Consider the following 19103-nt stretch of genomic DNA (forward strand, 5'->3'; position numbering starts at 1 on the left):
CAATTTCATATCAAAATCGATTTTCTTTCTTTTAATTGAACATAACAACATGAAAATATATATATATATATATATATATTAAAAAAAGGTTGTAGCACAAGCACCGGAGAACAAAGGTAAATAGTGCCCTGCTACGAGTACTCTTCATCCCTTTTTAGCATTAATTAAAATTGCTTGCCTCAGCACTGTGCATCTAAATTTATGGCTTTATATCTCTTAAATTGGTTAGTTTCACATTTGAGCTGCGGTATATGTAAACTTATCTACATATTTGAAGTAATAGTATTCATAACCAAAAGAATATTTTATTCTAATAATTTATAAGGTTGAGGAAAAATAATAGTTGATAAATAAATAGGTTGAGAAAAAATAATAATTGAGAAACAATAATTTAAGTAAAAAATTAAATCATTAATTAACATATGGTTAGTAGTTACAAAATATGAAAAAAATAATATTATTAAAAAATAATATTATATTATTATTTTGACTAATCTAATGTAGAGTTATGGCTTAAATTGTTTTAGATTTGTGAAATACATGTACTTTTAACTAAATTTTGAATAAAAATTAAATTATTAATTAACTTACTGTAGTTACAAAATATGAAAAAAAAATTAAAAATTATTATTATATTATTATTTTGATTAATCCAATATAGAGTCATGGCTTGAATGGTTTGGAATTTATGAACGACATGTACTTTTAGCTAAATTTTGAAGATATCTTTGATGAAATCAATGAACACTACTAATGGGTTTAACAAAATTTGACTAAAATTTAATTAAAAAATTCACTTTTATAAATTTAACTAATCACTTTTCAATAACACCAAATAACACACTCAAAAAATTTCTCATTATTCTATTAAAATGTTGATTTTGACATTTTTATTTATTTTAATTCTAATTATAATTTAAATATTTATTCGTTATTAAAAAATTACACATTAATTTTTTAACATTTATATTATTCTAACAGATAAGATTTTTTTGACGATCTTTTTTTATAACAGTCATATTTTTTCAACTAATATATTTTTTCTACAATCATATTCTTTCAAGAATAGTATAGATGTAAATTAAAGTAAAAATCTATCCAAATGATTAAATATGTTTAGGAAACATAAATTAGGAAATACAGAAGGTAAGAATTGAAAATCAAGAGGGAGATGGAATTTTTTATGCTAAAATAATATTTAACCACCAGTTAGGGTTCAACAGATTTGTCTAGTGAAATTGATGAAAACTAAAATTATTATAATTTTGTTAAGTCCACTATAGTCTATTTTTATATTTTTTAGTTAAATATTGGTTATATTTTAATTTTATTGAGTCTATTACTAATGTTGTAATGCTCTAATCTAACTGCTAATTTCTTTCATTTAAAAGTAAACGTTCAAATGGGAAAAAACCGAAAGAAGCAGCAAAGAAAAACTAGCTGAAATTGTAAGGAAGCCTCTTGCGAAAGTAAAGGAACAACAAATGTCAAAATATTCAGAAAAACAGACACCAAAAGCAATACAAAAACACGAAGAGTAAAGCAATGAAATTACAAGGAACCAAGCTAGAGTGGACCTAAAACAAGGCAGGAGAAGCTTTTGTCCATAATGTCAAAAGTACAATCCCTCACGCAAACAAAGGGGGAAACGGCAGAGAAAAAGATGGGAAAAAGAGAATTAGAAATTTTCCCCATTGATTGATCCCTCCAGGCTCCACCCCCACAATCTCAGACATTTAAGGCAGAGGTGGCAAGTAAGGAGAGAAAAAGAGAGAGAGAGAGAGAGAGGTGTATCCTCTGACGAGGGTCTGACTCTGTGGCTGCTGTCTGTGTAGTCATTCACATCGTTTCTTGTTTCAATGCCCCGCTGACCCCGCGTGAATCATCATTGAATGCCAGCTCATTCTTCATTCATTACTCCTTTTGTTTTCGTCCTTTTTTAAAAAAAATTCAAACTACTGTTTCCTTTCCGCTCCTTCTACTCTTATTTACCTTCAAAGCATTGCATGAAAGGAAGCAAATCTCCCTTGCATAAATGTATCCAGAATTTCATTATTCATTTCTAGCGGATTTGCTTGCTATTATTGAAGCAAATACGTGTAGGGCCACATAAATATGGCACTTGTTAAGAGTCCAAGATATGGGTTTAAGACGAGAGGATCTGCATCAGAAAATTCTGTCTTCTATATATATAAAATATATGCGAGGATGATGCTTGGGGGTTGCCTGGTGCTTTCTATGAAACTCAAGCCCGGCAACACATTGACTTCAATGCCACTATTTTATTTTGCCTAACATGAATGAGAACAAATAATTAAAAATGGCACCAACTCCACGTTTTAGTCAGAGTGGAAACAGTAATAAAATACGTCCACAAGGTACAAAGAAATTATAATTTATAAAGAGATGCTAGTCATCATCTTATACTATATATTTTAAATATTTTAAAATTATTTTTTATTTTATTTTATTCTAATTGAATTATTATAGTTATCTTTCATATATTATATATTCTTTATAAAACTATATATATTTATATATTAAAAAATATTATGTATAGTGTTTGATAAATAGAATAATTCTAATTTGCATTACGTGCTTCTCGTCTGACCTTCTGATCTACCCGTATGCCTCAGTCTGACATTTCCACCACACAGTAACCCATAAATTAAGAGCACCCCAAAGGCCAAAACTCGAGGTTGAAAAAATAAACAAGACAAGTAAGTGAAAGTAAAAGATAAAATATATGTATTTATATGTTTAAAAGCAACCCTTTTCTCTCTTAGCAGGTATAAAACCTCACGTTTCAGCCTCCCTTCCCGCTTTCTTTCTGATCACTTACCTTTTTCTCTCTGTGATGGCTTCCAATACCAGCAACTGTAACGCCATCATGCGCTTACCAACCTATGCATCCGACCCAACCTCACCCAACACCACCTTCGTCCAAGCCGATCCTTCAAATTTCCGGGCTGTGGTTCAGAAACTAACCGGAGCCCCTGAAGACCCTTCTGCCCTAAAGCTCCCTCTCACCCTCAAACCTGCTCACCACCACACCACCCCTAAACCCACCAACTCAACCGCCGCCGCTGCCACCGAGATGGGTCCCAGAAAACCCACCTTCAAGCTCCATGAACGCCGGCACGCCACCAAAAAGCTCGAACTCAACATCGAACACGCTGCTGCCTTCAACAAGCACTGCATGGCCAAGCCCAGCTTCAATTCCGGACCATCATCGGCACCATCGGCTTCTTCTTCTGGGTCTCACGTAAGGACTATGATCTTCTCCCCAGTGTCTCCTTTGGAGTTATACGGCCGTGGCAGCCCGAGGACGCCGCGTGAGTTGGAGGAGGAAGAAGAGAGGGCCATTGCCGAAAAAGGTTTCTATTTGCACCCGAGTCCACTCAGTACTCCAAGAGGGTCTGACCCTCCTGAGCTTCTGACTTTGTTCCCCCTGCATTCTCCTAGAGATCTGTTGAATCACAATTCGTATTCTCATTAATAATTTTGTATCAAAGTAATTATAGTTCTATGGATTTAATCTTCTAGTATCAATTGAAATATATGTTTCGTTAATTATTACTCATTCGAGTATTGATTTGATTAGTTTTATTCATTTCTTTATTCATGTCATTCCATTCAATGCAATTTGCATTGCAGCTCTGAATGAAGAAGACGAAGACGAAGACGAAGAAGAAGAACATTCCTTTTAAGAAAACAATTATTATTTTACATTTAAATTTTTGACAAGGCTAGCTGAAAATTGAGGCCGTTGGATTTAGTGACCGGCATAGATCTAGGGAAAGGCAACTACGCCTATATCCGACAAAACAAACGGCTAGGATTTGTAGTTGGGTAATTAATACGATGTTGTCAGGACTATGATGACATTAGTGTAAAGTGGCTGCTCTAAATCGACGGGTCTGATTCCTCCGACGCAGGGTTATTAGTTCAAAATTTGAAGGATAAAGCCCAATCTTTCACCGTCGAGATATGGACGGTCAGGATGGGTGGTTTCCAAGTAACGAAAATGGGAGTTTACTTGGAGTGTCGAGTCATGGAGGTAATTTGCAAAGGAGTGAAAAAGCGGCATTCTTTGGCCGTCGTTGACCTTCTGCCCAAACAAAACAAAACAAAAATGCTTTTAGATAATTTGTTGCCTTGAACAAATTATTTGAAAAGAATACGAGTAAAAGACATCCTCTAATTCCATGCTATTGCGCATGAAATTTTTGAAAAGATAAAAAGCAATGCTATTGCGGTTTCTTCTTTTGTTTGTACTCGATTTTCTTTTTGGAAATTGTCTCAACAACTTCTCATTAATCAGTAATGCTATTGTAAAACCTCTATCATGATTATAATATTATTATAAAATCTCTACATTATATACCATTTACTTAACATAATATAATTTATAAAAGGGTATCTTTTCCTTCTAAAACCCTCTCTCTCACTCCTAAAAAAAGCCTCTAGATTTAAATTTTGCAGGAGGCCTCTCCCCCACCTTTATATATATATATATATATATATTGCAAGATTTGGAGAGGGGGATCGAATCCAAAACCTCTCTTTTGAGGGTTGGGTCTTATGTCATCTAAGCCACAGGCTTTTGGCGGCCTCTCCCCCTATTCTTTCCTCATTTCTCCTTTCTTCTCCTCTTTCTCCCTCATTCCCTCTTTTTTTTTTAGTTTATTTTTCTTCCTTTAAGGTAGAAAAAGTCAAATCTAAATTTTCCGACAACTCTCAAGAGACACACACAACACAAAGTAGAATTTTAGGCTACAAATAGTTTTGAGGATAGTAGCAATTTTATAAAAATCACTGTGCGTGGTCCCCACATGCCCTGCAGCTCTTCTTGCCAGATCACTGGAATTGCACCACCAAATCTTTTCACTTTTAACTTTTGTGGCTGAAAATAGACAATTGTCTTCACATGCCATCAAAGTTTATCGAAATTGATTCAAATTGTAATCCATTATTTTTTATTCTTATTTTCATTATTGTATATTAAAAAAAAGTGTTCGTCTCTTAGATAATTTATCCGTAGAGATTGAGTTTCTATTTAGGTAGAGTACTGTCTCTTAGACATTTGTTTATAGAGAATATCAGTAACAGTGAAATCTATACCAATTCAGTAATATACTGATAGAGTTCCAAATGATTGATATAGAAATATCACTACACGTATCCAGTCACAGATATGAATTTCTCTTTATAAACGAATGATGACATTTTTAAAAACATAATATGACTTATAAGGTTCAAATGTAAAATAAAGTTATTATTATGATTATAAAAAATATTTATATGAAGTTTGAACAGCTGTTAAGATGAGATTGGTATTTATTATTGTATAATTTGGACTTTTTTTTGGGGGGGGGGGGGGGAGGTTTTGGGCAATTGGCAGGCGTGTCAGATGTGACTTTGGGCCTTTAAGCACCAGCAGCGGCCTACTTAAGTTTGACCAATATTTTATTAAGAAATTCAAATTTAATTATCTACTTCTCGACACTAAATAACAAGTTCTTTAAATTTATTAATATTTTATTAAAATATTAATTTTAATATTTTTATTTATTTTAATTCTATTAAAATATTGAACTCACTCTAGGACAACCAATTGGTACAAGATCTGAATCCTCAGTAATAAATGAACGAGAATAAAAACAAAAACAAAACAAATAAGATAAGGCTTCCAAAATGACCAAAATCTATAACTTGAAGCAGGCCGGCTCTTCTCTAAGACTAATTAGGCAAGCTGGCCCCTTTCAAAAAAGTTTAAAGTAGATTTTTTTTAAAGAAAAAATATTTAATTAAAAAAATTAATTAATCTAATAAGATAACATCAAAAGTAATAAATAAATATTATGTAATTATTAGTTTTAAAAATATCAAACATAATAATTAATCAAGTATTCTTCTTCTAAAAATATACTTCTTTTTTATCATTATTAATTTAATATATAATGTAAAAATTATAAATAGTAAAATCTAATTTTTGAGTGTTATGAAAAAATTTAGTATGATCTTTGAAAAGGCAAGGGCCTACTTTTTTCCAAATGTGTAGGTTATTTATATAACTTTATTGACAATTATAATTATAATTGCTTTTAGGGCTTATTTATATATTAAGAATATATGTGAATAATAGTAAAATAGTTTGAGTTAAGATGTTTTGTTTCGTTTTGATAAATGAGAGAAAAAAATTTGAATTTGAAAATATCTGAAACTATCTAAAAGCAGTTGTGTTCTCAAACGGCTCTTAAGAGTCTAAGCACAATTTGTTAAACTAGATTTGATAAAATTAAGTCTGTTATTAGTTGAAAATGTAGTATAAAATCTTAAACATTAATTTTACTTGACAAACTATTGGAATTATTTATAAATAAAAATATAATATAAAAATTAAAATAATTTTATTTAATTTTACTTTTTAAAATAAAAAAAAAACTCCAACAAAAATTTTAGCCTTAGTCCCATTCCTATTGAGCCGGCCTTGACTTGAAGTACTGGACCCAAAATCGACAAAGAAATGGAAAAGTAAAAAAGAGTAATGTACAGAAATCTGGGTCCCGATGCAAACGAATCGACAAAGACAAAAAGAAACAGCGTTCTGCGACAACGGGCCTCACTAAAAGCCGTTCGGCGGCGACGGTGGCAGAAGAAAGGATCCCGCTTGATTTTATCCGTGACCTTGGGCAACGATGGTGTAGTGTTTTAACAAAGCAAGGACCCGTTTTGTGGATGGAGTTTTGTTATATACAAGCATAGTCGCGTATTAATCTGTGTACTAATATTGATTCATTCATATTTAAAATTTAAATTAATACTATTTTCAATCAAATCTATTTTTTGATCAATCACATCATATTAATGTACAGATTAGTACATAATTATATTTATAACTATATTTTTTCTCTGTGAAGGAGGTTTCGCGCAGAAGTGAGTGAATTCCTGCGGGAAGAATATTTTATGGCCAAAAAATAATTTCCCCAGGGCCAGCCCAAATCGTGACGGCCGAAATTAGTGCTTACTTGCATAGTTTGGTATTGAATTTTTTTATTCTTTTAAACATAATTGCTTAGGCTTGCAAGAGCATGTCCCATTTGAAGACTATATAAAGACTAACTCAAGAAATGATATTTGCAATCGTAAGCACCAAGCGCCGCGTAATTTAAAAAAAATAAAATAAATAAATACAAAACTAACATAAAAAACAAATAATAATTTTTTTATAGTGAACTCCATTTTAAGACTCTATTTAGCATTATTCAAAAAATAAATTATAAATAGCTAGTAAAAATATCTAAGGCAAACTGCAAGGTCACCTGTAATGAAATGCCTGCTACCTGATCAAGAATCCGAATTCCCAAGGCAGATCAATCTCTCCGCAGCATAATTTACAACAGTCCTCTAATCAAAGCTTGAAAGCTAGAATCTCTTAGAAGCCAAGCCTCAAAAAAGAGGTGCCAATTTTCAAAACAATAGAATTCAGAATTCTAAAAATCTAGGTTACCTTGATGTTATTACACTGATTGAACCGAGGGGGATGAGTGGATGCACCAATATGTGAGCAACGAGACAACATTTCAATCATTTGCTGTTGGGTATAAAAAGTCAGAAATCAGTTTTATTCAAATATTATTCATTGTTTCATACAATTCTGGCTACCATCATATTCCAATAACAGAAAAATAAAAGTTAAGGGTTGCAGGATTCAGACTCGGCTCACACGCTTATATCAAAGAGAAAGATCAGCCAAGTCAAAAGTTCTGGAAACAGCCTTGCACCAAGACTCCACCCTTTTCTTCCTCAACTCCTCACCCAATTTTGGACTGAATATGGTGGCACTTTTAACCTTTTCTTCGGAAGCGAAAATCTCATCTTCTGTCCAAATGCCAACAGCTAATCCAGCAGCATAGGCTGCTCCAAGAGCAGTTGTTTCTATGTCAGCTGGTCTCAACACTGGACTTCCCAACAAGTCTCCCTACAAAAAGTGATAATAAATACAATGTACATTTATTGGACCAAATACATTATATCAATATATACATATGCACATGCATACATACATCCATATGCATGTATATAGATGGCCATAGCAATTTAAACAGCCCAATAGGATCTGACACAAAAAGCATTTATCCTCCTCTATTCGAACAGATAAGAATCCTCTCCATTTCATTTCAAACGGATGGTATCTATATGGTGCAAAATATTAAGTACTTTTTAGAAACACAATAAATTCATGGATACAAATATTTTTTAGAGACTGGTACTAACGTGCAAGAAAATAACTCTCTGCATTTTCAAATTTTCTTCAATAATTTTGATTTCTTGTCGAGACTCGGAGAGCCAAATACATTTACCAAAAAATTGTTCTGTGAAACTTCAACATAGCATGACATACAGTCAGCAAATCTGAACATAACTCTTCATAAAAACTATTTTTTTGTAAGTATAAGGTTGTGTTTGGGTAGTTGAGTGATATGTTGTTCAATATTTTATCATTAATTTTCACCTACTTTTCACCACTTTTTCACTACTATTTACAGTTCACATTCAGTGATCTACCAATCACTAGAGACCTACATTCTGGCATAAGAACAACATAAGTCAACAGAATTACCAAGGAAAGGACAGTTTTTACAGCCATAGAAAGGGTAACAAAATCTATTTACAAAGGAAGAGACACCAAGTAGGGAAGAATTTAGCAAAGAATTATTAGAATTATGTCAATAAAAAATGAAACAAAGAGGCTGGATTTGGTAATGTTCAACAATAAGCTGCTCCGGGGGCAAAAATCATAATAAAAGAGACAGAAATTTCAAACCTGAATTTGCATCAAAAGATTATTAACAGTAGCACCACCATCAACCCTAAGCAAGAATTCTCCCTTCTCATTCTTAACCTCACCCTTCTCCCCAGCATCTTTGTGCATTGAATCCAGCACATCTTTGACTTGGAAACACATACTCTCAAGAACAGCTCGAGCAATATGAGCCTTGCTTGTAAACCTTGTGATCCCAATACAAACTCCACGAGCATCATCACGCCACCAAGGAGCAAACAATCCATTAAAAGCAGGAACAAAATAAACCCCGCCTGTGGATTCAACCTCTGATGCCAATTTCTCGATCTCACTCGCACTACTAATAATCCCAAGACTGTCTCTCAGCCACTGAACTGCAGCCCCAGCAATAGCAATCGATCCCTCCAGAGCATAATTTGCTGGAGCTTTAGGGCCAAGCTTGAATGCTACGGTGGTTAGAAGCCCATGCTTTGACTGGATTATCTCTTCACCTGTGTTGAGAAGTATGAAAGCACCAGTTCCATAAGTGCTTTTAGCCTCACCTTTCCTACAAGCTTGCCCCACCATCGCGGCATGTTGGTCACCTAAACATCCTGAAATTGGGACATCAGTAACTGCCCATCCTTTGGATATTTTTCCAATAAGCTCAGAATTACTGACAATTTTGGGCAGAATTTCAGCTGGGATCCCTAGGGTTTCTAAAGTGGGTTTATCCCAATTAAGTGTTTTGAGATTCATGAGCATTGTTCTTGATGCATTTGAGATATCAGTGACATGTATTCCTCCAGCTAGCCCACCCGTTAAGTTCCAGATCAACCAAGTGTCTATAGTTCCAAACAGAGCATCCCCTGCTTTCACTGCCTCCTTGACAGCATCCACATTTTCCATCAACCAGAGGAGCTTCAGTGCACTGAAATAGGTGCTTATCGGCAGACCACAAACTTCCACAAAATGAGTTCTCCCGCCTGACAATTCCTTCTCCAATTTTCTGTATATATAAAAACAAAAACAAACAAAAAAACCCAAATAAAGAATTCAATTCACCCAGAAAAGGACAAGCATGTATTCCTAATTATTAAAAAAAAAAAAAAAACCCTTAATCCGAGATTATTAATACTGGATATCAACCTAATTATAGCCCAATCCCAATCCTAGAAGGGCATTAAATGGATTCATAAATATAATTGAATCCACTCATGAGCAGAGATTTCAATAATTGAGTATCAAACGAAGTTCATAAATAGATCAAACCCAATTCAGAAAAGTATTAGAACCCGACGGATGAACAAAACAATTTCAGACTTATCAAACAGAAAAAAAAATAATCGTGAATAACAATCAGTCTGACACCTAGTTTATAAACAGATTTTCCAAGGAAAGGGTATGCATCAAATTTTCTAGAAAGAAGTAGTAACAGCCCAATTCCATCGATGGATATTGCCGAAATTTAAACGCAATTACTAAACAATTCGGAACCAGATTAACCAACTAACTAGAGTATCGAAGATAAAGGATTTCCAAGACTAAAACTAACACCGAATAATAATAAAATCAAGCTTCAAATAGACAGAGGAATACCTGCAAATAGAACTAGTTCGAACATCCATCCAAACAATAGCGTTGTAAAGCGGACAACCGGTGGATTTGCTCCACAACAGAGTTGTTTCCCTCTGATTGGTCAAACCAATAGCCTTCAACCCACTGTCCACGTTGTATCCATCTGCTGTTGCCTTGTCCACTGCCTTGGCAATGCAAACCCTCACACTCTCCAGAATCTCCATGGGGTCATGCTCCACCCATCTGTACAATACACATCCGAGAGAATATTTTGAGAGTGAAGGAGAGAGAAAAAGAAAGTAGGGTGTGGATGATACTCGATGAATTACCCGGCTTCTGGATAGAACTGAGTGAACTCGACCTGGTGAGATCCCACTGGGCGAGCTAAGCGGTCATAGATTATGAATCTGGTACTGCTGGTTCCTTGGTCGATTGACCCAACAAACACAGCCTCCTCCTTTGACATTATTCTTCTTCTTTCTCTTCCGCTACGTCTTCCCGCTTTTGTTTGTAAAGCTTTTTCTTTTGGGCTATTGAGGAAGAAAAAGTATATGAAAACAGAGATTGGGGAGTTTGAGAGAAGAAAAGTCTGAGGAGCTTCCGCGGTGACAAACAAGTGGAGAGGTTATCGGTTTTACCGGCAAGTTTTTCTTGGAAAAGGTACACGATGTCTATCCTGTCAACTTCGATATTATTTATATATTTTAACTAATAATTATGCCTTAAAAATTAAATATTTGATAATTATTTCCATACTGACTAATAATTAGGAGATTGGAACATTTGATAACTTTTGCTTTGGAAAAAACTATGCGGATTATGATGAAAATATATTTATATATAAAAAAGTTACAAATTTAGTAAAAAAAAAAAAATGTGATTCCTACTCATATTAAATTAAAATGCATCATATCATATCTACAAAATGAATAAATAAATAATAAATATGGTATATTTTAACATTAATTTTTTTTAGAAATAAACATTAGTTAGATATTGAAGACTCACTAAATATGGCACGCACTTATTTCTATTTATCATTTAGAGCTGTATTTTACTAAAATAAGTTCCTCATAAGACGGCTAAATATGAATTTATAATCCTTACAAATATACATATATATGTAAAATATTATCTATATTTACAGTTTTACATAAATAAGTTATTAAAATATTAAAAATTTTGAAATTTAAAATTTGAATTAAAAAACCTATAAAATAAGATTATTACTCAATATATAATATTATGCTTATATATAACACTACTATGTATATATATATGCACACACATACATATAATTTTATAAATTATTTTTTTTTAAACTCGTTTTGTTATACAGATAAGATGAAATTTGAATAAAATATTGTTAAAATATAATTTTTTTAATTTTAATTTTTTTAAAAAAATAAAAAAATTAAATTATTTATTATATTTTGTAATTTGTATAAAAATTTAAAAAATTATAATAATTAAATAATATAAAATGAGATCATTTATATTTTATAACTAAACAAGACTTTAATATTTCTTTATTTTGGCATTAAAAGTTAAGATAAAAATTCAAATAAAAATGTAACGAGGTGAAGTTTCCTTTATTCCGTTGGAAAAAAAAATAACCTCACTTTCTTTTCAAAACAAAACAAAAAGGATGACGTGGTGTTGGACGGAAAGTACGAGAAATCCCTTTAGGACATTTATGACTCCGGAGTTGTTGGTTTGCTCAACAATATTCGTTCCGCATTTTCTTGCCACGTGGCCATATTGCGTATCGTTGACCGACACCAACGTGACTGATAGGTGGAATTACGATTTAAAAATGACAAACTTATTCTAATTATCAACTTGTATACAATTATTAATAAAATAATATTATTTTAAATTTTATTTTAACTTTTTTTTATTTGATGTGTTAAAATATAATAAAAATTATTATTATATTTAAAATTGTTTATAAAATAAATTATCAATCTATCATTACCTTAGAATTTGGTCAAACTATTGCCAGATTTTGTGGCACCGCAAAATTATACAAAAAAGAAAATGATAGGATTACCGCTGGTGGCTCTTGTTGGGGTTATTGCTGGCTCTATTTTATTTTATTTTAATCTTTTCTTTTCCTTAATCATTAATAATTTTGTTTTAATATTGTTATAATTTTTTTATATTTTTTTAAAATGTTTAAAAGTATTAAAAATGATTTTTTAAAAAAATTAAAAAAAATATTTGTTTTTGCTTAACGTTTTTTTTTATTTATTTAAATAAACCAACCTTTCGTTTATGGATTACATGGTTCTTTAGAATTGATATATTGCATAATCACTTAAGCTCCTTCTTTAACCCACACATATTCATTTTCACAAAATAATGCAAACTTAGCTAATTTATGAGCTACTTGATTCTCACATCTAGGTACATGTTGAATTCTTCAAGTATCTCTACCTTCAAAAATTTTTTGATGTCCCCTATAATCTGTCCATACCGTAAATAATTATTTTCTTTGGCTTTTATTGCTCTCACTATTGCTAAAGCATTCTCATAAAAAATGATATTATCTATCATTAACTCATAACATAGCTGTACAGCTCTCTCCAATACTAATATCTCAGCATATAAAGAATTAGTTACAACAAATTTAGCATGCACGCATCAACCATTAGCTCCTCTTTCCAATTTCTAATCACAATACCACCATCTATTTTGCATCTGTTAGCATCTATAGCTCCATTCCAATTAATTTTACACCAATTTAGTTCAAGTTTTTTCCATCTAATTGGTTCTTATCATGCCCTCTAAGTGAATTCTTTAGTTGTTGGACTGTTGCTCAATTATGTTTGCTAGAATTTACTTTTTTCATTCCTAGCCTTCAATCCACACATACCTGGGGTGTCAAATTTGTCTTCAAAGACACTCGTTTTTTCGTAACGATATTCTTCTAATAACATAAGCAATATCCTTAAACTGAGATTCTTCTAAAGCTACAACCAACCCCTCTTATATATTAAAAAGCTATCATCTACACAGCTCCACTTCTGTAGACAACTTAGGTATGGTTTGGTTAGTCAATTCAGATGAAAACATCTCATTTAATTTGGAGTTATACCATAGAGTAGTTTTGACTATCCAGATACAATATTTCATCTCTTAAATTTTGAAAACATCAACTTAAATGAACAATAAATAAACATTATAAAATGGTAAAAATTGATATGAACAGTACAAAACTGACATAAACAGCATATATTCAAGTATTATATAAATATTGTGGAACCCACACATTTTTCAAATCTTAAAAGGTAAAAACTATCTCACCTTATCTCATTATCCAAACATATATTTTTTTTTTTACAAATAATTTCATATCATCTTAATTCAAAAATTTTACTGCTATTTAAAATATCTCATCTCATTTCATATGAATTGCTTAACCAAACAAGGCCTCAAAGAATGAGCCTAAAATTTATTTTAAATTAAGCGATTCTTATAAAATAGTTTAAGAGAGCATCATATTTTATAAAAATACTTTCATGTTGCAATATTTTTATTTATAAAATTGTGAAAAATGTAGTGTATCTATTATTATTTATTACTCTTTTATAGATTAAACTTGCATTAAATTATAAATATCTTTTGAAAAGGAGTTGCAACATCTCTTTCAAATTAAAATATCAAATTATTTTTAAACTTTTTTTCATGAAAAACTACATTACAATAAATAAAATTAACGTGTTACATCAATATTAATTTGTAAAATAGTTTTTTTTTTTTAATTCTCTTATAAGACATAGGAATTGCATTTTTCATTCAAGTTCAATTTATTGAAAAAAAAAACGCAAAATTCAAATGAATTATATCCAATTTGACGTGTGTCCTTTATATAAGAGCAATGCTGCATGTAATTGTTGTTGAATTTTAACATTGTATTGGGAGGAATAATGTTATTTCTTCATTATTACTTTCCTTGTGTCACCATTTCCAAATTGCTCGACTTTCTAGGCTGCATTCAGAAGCCACTTGCATCGTTGACCAGTTCCGATAGGATTGCAATTCCCCTATTTCTGCTTTCGGATAAGGGACAGGAAAGTCAAGGAAATGAAAGGATACATTAAGAAGTCCGTGATGTATGAATTTTAGAGTTTCCCATCGGCTATACGAATCCGTTTTAAAGATAAGTTCAATAATGAGATAAGAATTGTTAATTTTATATGAAAATTTTAAATATTATTTTTTAATATTATTATTTTTTATTATTTAAAAAAATTAAATTATTTATTAAATTTTATATAAAAATTTTAAAAATATAATAATAATAAAATGAGATGATATGAAAATTTTATTTTTTATTTTACTTAATAATAATAAGATGTGATTAAAAGTTTGTAATGGCTGAGAACAAACTTTGAAGGCATTTAAATTATTGAAGGCAAAGTCCTATAAGATAATAGTTGGCTAACAACCAAAGATAAGAGGAAACAACGCATTAAGTGCCGGAGAAGCTTGCTGACATGGATAGCGACAATTGAAACAGGGATTGCTGGTAGTGGTCAATACCGTTGTACCAATAATTGATAATTGAAACCAACCCCCCAAAAAAATAATAAAAAAATTCTAAACCATATTGGTTGAGTTTCCCAAGGAATGGTAAGTGTTTAAAAAAAATAAATTCGAGATTATATAAATTGACCATTTAATTTAAGATTTTATTTACATAGGTTAATTTTTCAGTCTTACACGATTTAAATAAGGCATTTTTATTGTCTTTTACCTCTTATATAAAAGCCACATTTACTGTAACTTGCACAAAATATTAAATAAAAATTATATTTAATACATATTATTATATTTATATATAGCAAAATTATTAATATATATTTATAAAAAATATTTTAATGTATGTAGATTGAGGCCCACCCTGCATGGATGGACGCGATTCCCTCTCAACCATGCGGGCGGGGTGTGCGATACCACTGCCCACCCCTTAAAAAAAGTCACTTAAATGTTGCATTACTTTTTAATTAACTTGTAATTTAACTGGTATATCCTCTTTTTTTAGTCGCGAATGAGCATGTAATGAGCCTATAAAAGTCATTTAAGTATTTGACAAATTTTTAAAGAAATTATAAGAGATCTTCCCAAGTGAAAGTAGAAGACACTCTTCTTGTAGTACTAAAGTTTTCCTATAAATAAATGTAAGTAGAAATAACATTTTTTGTTTTTTCACTCTTAATGATAGTGGGACGCACAATCGGGCATGACATCCTCTACCCAATCATCTCCTCCCTCCCATATATTCAGGATCAAGATTTGGCCTCTTCTTGGATAAGGCATAGATATTTTATAAGAGAAAACCTTAGGATCGGTCGGACTGTAAATGAAATAAAAACAGTCAGCCAATAAAAACTCAACACGTAAGCCTTCCACCGAGACCTCCGTAGACCTGCATTACATGTGAAAATTATTTGGGGCATTTGAAATCAGAAACACAAAACGGAGCAAGTGCTTTACGTGGCTGATGAGTTGGTTTACGCTCTCGGTATCGGTCGGATCACTCGGCAAAGTGGTGGGAGGGGTTGTGATGGAGATGGTGATGGCGGAAGAGACGGAGAAGCTGTCTTCGGACCGGCATATACTTTCATGGCGGAATACAGCAGTGGCGAGGCGCTTGCCGGTCTGGAGGAGAGCCATGGCGTCCTCCATCAGCCTTAAATGGCAACAAGCTTGCCCCAGAACCAAGTACCTGCATCAATGGCGTAGAGAGATTAATTGAGTTAACGTGAACGAGTTTGCACTTGGAGAAACGACCGACTGAATCTTAACGAGATTTTGAAAATTGCAAAACTTCCTCTGATAAATTTGTCTTTTCTTCTACTTTAAATAGAAGAGTTGATTTTCTTTATGCCAAATGAGGCTGGTAAATTAAAGTGAATATTAATGGGTGACGAACGACGAGTTTCATGATGGCAGACGATTTCTCCCACTCGTCTTCTACACTTTTGGGGCCATGCTGAGCTGCAGACGATGCTGAGAAGCATCGGTCCGTCGGCATTGTGCTGCGAGGCGTCCGTCGGCGTCGTGCTGAGATGGGGCATCCGGGAGAAGGGCTATGCGAGAAGGGAGGGCGTTCGGGAGAAGGCAGAAACAGACGGAAATAAGTTGAAGAATTGATGATTTCCTGTGGTTGACCCCATTTGTCTAACACTGCTTTTTCCTACGTGGCACTACGTGAATAGAGGGCTGTTTTTATCTCATTTACAGCCCGACCGACGTGAAACGTTTCTCATTTTATAATGCATGGGTCTTTATAAGTTCTGATTTTTTGTTTTTTTAATTTTCTGCAGCCAAAATGGGGATGCCAATGCTATTATCCAGTTGTTCAAAAGCTCACGGACTCACCCACCACCTGATTGATACATCATGATTCTTGTGATTTCATCAAATCTCGTATATTTTGTACAATTGAAATTTGATAAGACCTTAGAATATTGTTAATGGATTATATATATGTAAATGAAAATTATGATGAATATAAGATGAATTTAAATTTTGACTATTCTATTTATATAAGTCTCTATATTGAAATAGCTATTTTTTTATTATATAATAATAAAATAATATAAGATAAATTTAACTTTAACTATTTACATCAAATCTTTCCATTGGATATATATTTATTTATTATATAGTAATGAGTAATTAATAATTAAAAAATATTTAATTTTTGTAGTTATTAATTTATTTTATTTTATCATATTTTAATTATTAATCATTAGTTTATTTTAGTTTATCACATTTTGCTATTTAAGTTAAAGAAACTTATAGAAATTTGTGGATGTAGATAAAGAGAAGAGAGAGAGAGTGTTATAAAAAAATTAAAAAATAAGATTTCCTGCTTGTACAGTGTAGACCAAATTTGATATTTTCTTTACCGATATTGTAGCTAAAAGCTACAAATTTTGTTAATAGATAATCTATTGCAAGTGTGTTTAATATCTAATAGTCAAAAAGTACAATATATTTTAGGAATGCATAACCCGGTGAGAATGCTCTAAGAGCACTAGTAGTGAGTTTAACAAAATCAAAATTTGGTCAATATTTCACTATGAAGCACAATGGACTCGACAAAGTTACAATAATTTTAATTTTCATCAATTCTACTGAACAAATTTATTAAGCCCTAGCTGCTGGCCAAAATAATATTTTGACATAAAATATTTCATTTTCCTTCTCCAAGTAAACTAACTACTGGAATATGACCATTTGATTAAAGAACAAAAAAGGGTTGGATTTTCTCTTAACTATTCGATATAAATCGAGCAAGGTGTACGCACCAAGGTAGTATTCTGTTCCTTAGTATATGGTGGGACTTATTGACTTGTTCAGATGTGAGGTCGAGCTCTGTCAGTATCCATCTATAGTTCAGACAATAGTGCTCGTATAGATTTGACTGGGTTGAGTCAGATCGACAAACGTTTGCATGCTTGGTATTGCATAAATAATTTAGCTTTTCAAGTTAATGAGTGTTAATCAGCAGCCCATCTAATTTTTGCAAATTATTATTTACTCGTACTTATAATGGGAATATAGTACAACTAGTATTGACTGTATTAGAAAATAGAGTATCAGCGTTACAAAAGGAGGGAACATTGATACTCTTTTTTTATTCTGTCAACATCCAAACATCATTTACCCAACCTAATAATAATAATAATCTTGACTCGTAGAATCTCAAAATTTATTATTCATTTAATTAGAAACTGTCCACATTTTGTAAATTACAAGTTGGATCATTTTGACATTACATGTTTCTTCATAATATCAAATTGCTAACCAAACCTCGTCTTTTGTGTCCTTTTACTGATTTGTTGTCCTAGATGGGTGTATCTCTAATATCTACACTCCATTTTGAGGAGACCATTATAATTTTAATACAATCATAAATTTTAATATAACAAAAATATAACCGTTGTAAAAAAAGACCGTTAGAAAATTTTATCCGTTTAAATAATAGGAACGTTAAAAAATTAATGTGTAATTTTTTTAATAGCGAATAAATATTAAAATTACAGTCATAATTAAAATAAATGAAAATGTCAAAATAAATATTTTAATAGAATTGTGATAGATTTATTAAGTCTGTAATTGAGTGTTGTTAAAAAGTGACTAGTTAAATTTATAAAAATGAGTTTCCTAATCAAATTTTAACTAAATTTTATTGAACCCACTACTAATATTCTATGTGGCTCACGTCTATTTATAGATACAAAAATTATAAGTGCAGTTACTTTTATATATTTTTTTGTACACTTCACTAATGTGATTAGTTGTGTATTAAAAAAATTAATTCAGTCAGTTATATCAATAGAATATGTAAAGAGTATGTAAAAGTAATTATATATAATATTACTCTTATAGATAAACGCTCCTTCTAGTTTCTTCCTTTGGTGTGTTCCTTTACCGTTATCTTGAATAATTCTTTCTAAGACCATTTCTGCAACCTCCTCGCTCCTCTTTTACTCACGGGATGTTATCCTGGGCTCCTTCCACTCTATACTCCTTATCCTACAACTACAAGGTTATCCTCTCGGGCTCCTTTTATGGCCTTTATATCTTCCTTACGATCTCTTTCGCATTCTCAGCTTCGCTTCCCCTTCTCAGCATCATTGGGCCATTATCCATCGTATGGATTCCGAGATCAAATTTATTTGTCACGACATAGCTATTACTAAGAGAGTATCAGCTG

General features: G+C 31.8%; 2 protein-coding genes across 8 annotated transcripts; one reads left to right on the forward strand and one right to left on the reverse strand.

Annotated features, from left to right (window-relative positions):
- Window positions 1-2769: 2769 nt before the first annotated feature.
- LOC122303445 (VQ motif-containing protein 11-like) lies at window positions 2770-3583 on the forward strand. Its single transcript, XM_043115228.1, has one exon. The coding sequence runs from the start codon at window positions 2858-2860 to the stop codon at window positions 3497-3499; it is 642 nt and encodes a 213-aa protein (XP_042971162.1). The 5' UTR covers window positions 2770-2857; the 3' UTR covers window positions 3500-3583.
- Window positions 3584-7202: 3619 nt separating this feature from the next.
- Window positions 7203-11025, reverse strand: LOC122284433 (glycerol kinase). 7 transcript variants are annotated; one of them, XR_006231843.1, is made up of 6 exons: window positions 10696-11025; window positions 10388-10609; window positions 8831-9797; window positions 7730-7984; window positions 7514-7597; window positions 7203-7410 (listed from the first exon to the last, which is right to left on the reverse strand). XR_006231843.1 is itself a non-coding variant. In XM_043095294.1 (5 exons), exons 1-4 carry the CDS (start codon window positions 10830-10832, stop codon window positions 7739-7741), a joined length of 1572 nt encoding a protein of 523 aa, XP_042951228.1. In that variant the 5' UTR covers window positions 10833-11025; the 3' UTR covers window positions 7203-7597; window positions 7730-7738. The 7 variants fall into 7 exon arrangements, 3 of the variants coding, with proteins under 3 accessions (XP_042951228.1, XP_042951226.1, XP_042951225.1); XR_006231849.1 differs by having other exon boundaries at window positions 7203-7420; XR_006231831.1 differs by having other exon boundaries at window positions 7721-7984.
- Window positions 11026-19103: the final 8078 nt, after the last annotated feature.

Source organism: Carya illinoinensis, chromosome 1 (assembly GCF_018687715.1).
Source record: "Carya illinoinensis cultivar Pawnee chromosome 1, C.illinoinensisPawnee_v1, whole genome shotgun sequence".
Taxonomy (NCBI): Eukaryota; Viridiplantae; Streptophyta; class Magnoliopsida; order Fagales; family Juglandaceae; genus Carya; species Carya illinoinensis.

Excerpts from the sequence above, each read along its gene's own strand:
- LOC122303445 (XM_043115228.1), top strand. The coding sequence starts at position 2,858 with ATGGCTTCCAATACCAGCAACTGTAACGCCATCATGCGCTTACCAACC.
- LOC122284433 (XM_043095294.1), bottom strand. The coding sequence starts at position 10,832 with ATGTCAAAGGAGGAGGCTGTGTTTGTTGGGTCAATCGACCAAGGAACC. Across the intron at positions 10,610-10,695 it reads CAGTTCTATCCAGAAGCCGG|ATGGGTGGAGCATGACCCCA; the intron begins GTAATTCATCGA and ends TGTATTGTACAG. Across the intron at positions 9,798-10,387 it reads CGAACTAGTTCTATTTGCAG|AAAATTGGAGAAGGAATTGT; the intron begins GTATTCCTCTGT and ends TTATATATACAG.